The 6,000-nt window shown below is 44.8% G+C and overlaps 1 protein-coding gene across 1 annotated transcript in view; it reads left to right on the top strand.

The window, feature by feature from the left end:
* Positions 1–2,794: 2,794 nt before the first annotated feature.
* Positions 2,795–6,000, top strand: part of htr7c (5-hydroxytryptamine (serotonin) receptor 7c) — a 28,677-nt gene continuing 25,471 nt past the window's right edge. Inside the window, exon 1 of the mRNA XM_035164952.2 lies at positions 2,795–3,692. Coding sequence (XP_035020843.1) covers positions 3,226–3,692 — 467 coding nt within the window. The 5' untranslated portion in view covers positions 2,795–3,225. The remainder of the gene's footprint in view (positions 3,693–6,000) is intronic.

Here is a 6,000-nt window from a genome sequence, read left to right as displayed (position 1 = left end):
CGTGGTCACTAGAAATATGTTTAACAGTGAAGAAACAGTGGAAACATTGTGGAGCACAACGTTGCAGGAACATATAATATTAGTCTGAATCACAAATGAATAATACTGGAAGATAATTTACCCGCAGTCCTGTGATCAGTGTTGAGCTTAACCATTCCTGATCATCTGCCTCTGTTTCATCTCTTCAGTCGTTTTACCTTTACTTCTTCATCCAAGTTCACAAAATCATTCCTCAAACTGCTTTCAAAGAACCAAATAAGTGTTATTAAAATTGACAGGATTATTTTAGCCTTAGGTAGGCTGAATAAGTTAAGTCACACTTGAAGAACAGGCCCACGGGCATTCATTTACTTTACTCATTCATTTAATTAAAAATAGTGCAAAACAGTGGACGCTGCTAACAGCAGCTGGCAGGAATAAAAAGTCAAGAAACATTTGTAAACACAAAGGCTAAAGGATTGTTTTTGTTATGACTTAGCAAATTTTATTTTTATTTGTCTTTCATTTATTTCTAAACTTTTTTTTGCCAACACAGATATACATACATATTTTTTGCCTTCATGCTACTATGGTGTTTTTTAAAATGCCATGGCCATTTTCTTTCTTGTTTTGAAACATGTATTTAAAAAAACATATTCTTGCTTTCTGTGAAATAACTGTTAGTGGACACAAGCTTTATTTTGAAGTGTGACCTCATCACAAAAACCACACCAAATATTAGTTTACCTTTTTAAGCTGTGATCAGTTTTATCGTGGTTTTACACGGAAATCCAACTGTGACTTGGTAAACAAAGGCCAATAAATATGCATGAAGATAATGTGTTGTAAAGATGAAGGGGTTTAAGACAACATCAGTGACTGAGTGACTTCTGTCGTTAACTGTTAAAAAACAAAACAACTTGTTTTATGTTGAGCAGAACCGAAATAATGTAAATGACTGAAGCTTAGATTAGTACTGGTTAGAAAACAGCTGTGTTGTATAATACTGTTTGACTGTCATAGGGATGTGATCATCTGCTCCAATCCTCACTCGATCAGCCACATACAAATCCTCTCTGGTTTTTTGGGGGGGTAATTTGTGTGGCGCTGTACCTCTGATAAAATAACAGTTCTTCTGCTCCTCGCTAACATTTTGTTGCTGTGATGAAATGACTTGTCTGTTCCACGGCTCCTGCCCTCTGCCTGATTATGTCTGTTTATTAAGGTCACGTTTGCAAATCTTCAATTTGCTGCCAAAGAAAAGAAGATAAACAATGTCTCGGGACTGTGAAGTAGGGACAATCGCCACCTGTCTGCCGTCAGCTGTAATCTACGTCTAAAGAACAAACATTTGACTTCCAGAGCCACAGATGGGCTCCAAGCCGACGTAGTCAGTGGCGTCAACTGTCATGTCTAATGCGGCACGCCTGGATGAGACCTGAAGGACTGCTTTTGGCGGTTCGTTCTGACATTTACAAACATCAGGAAAAGATTGACGTGTTGGTGTAATTACAGGTCAAAATGTGAAGCTTGATGGCAGCACGCATCATTCCGGTGTCAGGACATGTTTACTCAGTGTTTTGGTTTCATTAAGGTTCTTTCTACCCAATTAGAGGCCCTGCGCTCGTGGGCACAAATCACATGGACTCACTCACAAGGGGCTTGTTTATTGGACAGAGTCTCAGTAACATGACATCCAAACAGGCCGCAGAGGAGTTTGGCAGTGATGGGGGATTAAAACAAGCTTTAAATGCTGAGGTAATTTCTTGCAATTGATTTAATTTCACTTTCGCTTCTGATCTACACCACACCCCACCACAGACTTGTTAAAGGAACACAGGGATCTGCATTTTCAGCTGCTTCAGGCCTGGTGTCATCCAAGTTCGCCTGTCAACAAATGAACGAGTAATGCCCCAGATTTATAGTGCTTTCCCTTTCACATTGTGTTCTGAGGGGCCCATTGTCTCATGACTTGTCTGTACCTGATTGCCTGGTTGCTTCCACAAAGATGAGACAACTCCATTAACTAAAATTTGCTGATCCAAAATTCTCTTGTCGTGCTTTTTTCCTAAACATCTGTCACATGCAATCCATATCTGTTTAACCCCTCTCATTACCAGACCCACTGAGAAGCTGACAGGTTGCTTTGCATAAGCCCCCAGAGCTCCCCTCAGAGGCTTTCCACCCTGAAAACCTGACCCATCTCCACTGACGTGCATCGGTAATATCCTTAGAATAAATGGACACAATTTTCCCTGACAGCAGGAGGTCTAGCAGAAACTGCCAGTGGTCACTGGCGTTAATCGGATGCGACAATCATTACTGACTTGTCTGTCAGGCTGAATAGTATCTAGGTGTAGTGAGTAAAAGACCAAGGCTATGGTGGCCTGCATCTGACGGGGGAGGAGCAGCTATATGACGAAGCAGGAGGAAATAGTGTGTGGGAAACAGCACTGGCCCCATCAGAGCCTGAGGGGACAAACACACCACAGCTGTTGCTGCCTGGACAGAGTCCTGGGAAGCTTTCCCATATGTACTCGCTGTCTCCCTGCATCATCAGAGCTGCTGGATCTACTGCTCTGATTTCCAGTGTTTAAATGTGAGGGGCCAAGGGAACCAAGAGAAGCAACGTCACATACCAGAAGAAAAGAATAGTGTCCACTACAAGAGAAAACGCAATAATCATGATGATGATGATGACGATGATGATGATGATGATGATGATGATGATGGTGATGATGATGATGATGATCAGATGATTTTTCTCTCCCTGAAACAAAAGGGTCTGGGCTGTTGTGTCTCTTATGCCCTGTATGTGTTCAGCTGTCTGTCTGTGCGTCTCCAGTGATGCGTCACATGGTTAGGTGCGGTTTGCGCAGCGCAGCTCCCCAAACAGACCATTTTTCTCGGAGTAGTGTCGTGAGAAACAAGTACTTCTTGAGCAGCCACATTTAGATTCTGTAACTTTTTTTCTTTTCATAGTTTTGGAGCAGAAGTTTCTTTTTCGCCCTCTAGGGATGGAGCACTCATCCACACAGCTCTTCCTCTGACGAATGATTCTTAAACAGAAACCAGTCAAGAACTCCTCTGAATTGTTGGCAGCTCTGATGAAGGGCAGCTGCAACAGCCTCAGTCTGAGACCACTGGACAGGAGCCGAGAGCAGGTTACACATATCCAAATATGCGCGTAATTGGAGCGCACTGGCGAGGCGTCCCTTGCATCCCCACCGGGATAACGCTGTCGTGATGTTCAATACTTCGGGAATTGAGTTCACTTTTAACAAGAAGGAGGATATTTCCGAAGTTATCAATGGAACCCTGGAGCTTCTCTACAACGTCCTCGTCACCATCGGTCCCACCGCCATGTGGAACAAGACGTGCGGGGAGCAGCTGCTGGACTTCGGGCGCCCGGAGAAGATCATCATCGGGGTGATGCTGGCGATCATCACGGCGGTCACCGTGATGGGGAACACCCTCGTGGTGATCGCGGTGTGTGTGGTGAAGAAGCTGAGGCAGCCGTCGAACTACCTGCTGGTGTCCCTGGCAGTGGCGGACCTGTCCGTGGCCATAGTGGTGATGCCGTTCGTAATAGTGACGGACCTCACCGGGGGCGAGTGGCTTTTTGGGGAGGTGTTCTGCAACATCTTCATCGGCATGGATGTAATGTGCTGCACTGCCTCCATCATGACCCTGTGTGTGATCAGCGTGGATAGGTGAGTTTACAAAGTTGGCAGCAGCTGGACCGGAGCTGCTTTGGATCAGTTTTGCATCGGCACCCGAAATTACGCGTGCGGTGCGTCCTTCGGTTTAAACGACACGGAGACGACAAATATGTGTTTTTATTGGCTGCTCCAAACCACTTTAGTGCACTGAGGGTGGGGAACAGTTCAAGTGTCAAATGAAGTAATGAATTGTAAACGAAACGCATGAAACAAATGGGCGTTTATACACCAGATGATGGCTCTTAAATGCCTCATTCCACATCAGCTGCTCCTCTGATTATCTGTGCGTTTAAAGCCCCTGATGCAGAAAATGACTGTACACAGACTGTGATTCATTTATAGCACGATTCATTAATCTGCTTGACCATGGGCATATTTTCCTGTGGGCTCATTACGCAAAGGATCAGGACTCATGCACCTAGTTGCCAAGACACTGATACATGATTTGAAATGGTCCTGCATTTCTGTCTAGGGCGCACAGCACGACCCACGTTCTTGATTATTACGCGACCATTACAATAAAGGAAAAGCAAAAGCAGCTGGGATTCACTTTACATGTGGTACAGCAGCAGCAGATGACTCAATTCCAAATGCTGTGTTTCTGACTCACTATACCTGCATAAATCTGAGCATTACCATCCATGGTGTTTGGCATCAACATGATGTTCCAAAATTATTTATGAAAGTGAGTTAAATACAGCCCACATAGATTCCTCAAAATTCAACCCTGAACACCCATCCCCACCAATCAGGGTCCCCACTCTGCTCCCAGCTCTGGAGAGTCTGTGCTCACAAAGGCAGAGTCAATCCTGATAGCTTGAGGCAAATGAGACATGCCCAATGCTCCCACTACATCCCACAATGAAATAAAAGTCAAGTCAACTGTAACCTTAATGAAGACAAAGGCACATTGTGGTCTCGATGATCTCATTATTTCCTCCTCCTATTGCCAATCAGGCTTTATTACCTCTATGCATTGCACCCAGAATTATGTGTTTCATGCCCGTACATAAGCTGGGATAATGATATTATGGGAGGAAATGGATCGTAGATATCATGCTGTGATACAGTGTGATGGCTCCAGTCAGCATGCGGTGACAGTGACAGAGCTATGGCTGTGCTTGGGTGGGAGGTAACGAGATCAGTTGTGTAGAGGCAGAAAGGCCCCTCAGAGGTTAGGTTAGAGGTCACCGTGATCACAGTGATAACTGAAGATGGATGGACGGGGACTGGGATTTGTGTGTGATCTGTGGCCACTCATTCCTCAGTCAGGTCATGAGAGGGCCACCATGAAACCAGTCACTCATCATTCTGTGACATCCTCCTGTAGAATAAAATGTTTTCCCATCTTAACCTCAGCAAATATACAAAAGCTGAGTGGAAATAAACAATGTCAGTGTTTGTAGAGCAGGACTCACTTTGTTTTTTCGTGGAGGCTGAGTGAAAGTACTGCAAACCGGCTCTGTCAGGTGCCATCGTCTGTGATTAGAGAGGAGAATTGTTCATAGTATATAATCAGAAAGAAGAAATGGACCCATCTGTGAGTGAGCATGCCTGAAACGATAGAGTGGATGATTGAACGTGTTACTGTGAGATCAAAGTGCACACACACATGCACACACACACGCACACACACACACACATACACATACACACGGCACTCGAGCAGAGCATCTCCGAGTCCCTTTGCCTTTTTGCCAGACACAAGAATTTAAAATAATGTGATGTCAGTTTGGGATTATTTTTATCCCCACGCAAGCTGCACAGACAGTTCTGTGAACTGTTTTCAGTGATCGCTGTGAAATCAGATTTGTTTTAAATTCAACAGCGCAGAGTGTCTTTGGCAGATGATTCACAATGGGAATCATAGAGATAATTCATCAGGATGGGAATTGCCAATTAGGCACACGATTAGCTTTGATTAGGGCTCTGTTGGTGTCATCTCGGGTTCCCAAGGACATGCATTGCAAAGCGAAGCTGAAATGTGAGGAGTGCCGCAAATGAGGCTCAGGATTGAGCAGGCGGGTTTGTGGAGGTGAAACAGTCCCTGGAGAGAAGGTGCGTTACTGCAGTAAGATGCTGATTGTCTCGGGGAGCTCCTTTAGGGTTCCAGGGGAGGTGCTCTACTTTGCAGTTTATGCCAATATGGGCAATCTGGTACTAGAGGAGTGGTCCCCAGTGTGTGTGGGCAAAGAATTTATGACCCAGCGGAGACTTGCATGGCTTGACACAGATGCTCCTAGAGTGACTGCTGTAATCCTGCAGGAACAGAGTATCTCTGATATTCACCATCCATGTT

Source organism: Hippoglossus stenolepis, chromosome 9 (genome assembly GCF_022539355.2).
Source record: "Hippoglossus stenolepis isolate QCI-W04-F060 chromosome 9, HSTE1.2, whole genome shotgun sequence".
In the NCBI taxonomy this organism is placed as follows: Eukaryota; Metazoa; Chordata; class Actinopteri; order Pleuronectiformes; family Pleuronectidae; genus Hippoglossus; species Hippoglossus stenolepis.
The sequence above is the reverse complement of the archived record's forward strand: the minus strand, read 5'-3'. Positions and strand labels throughout refer to the sequence as shown.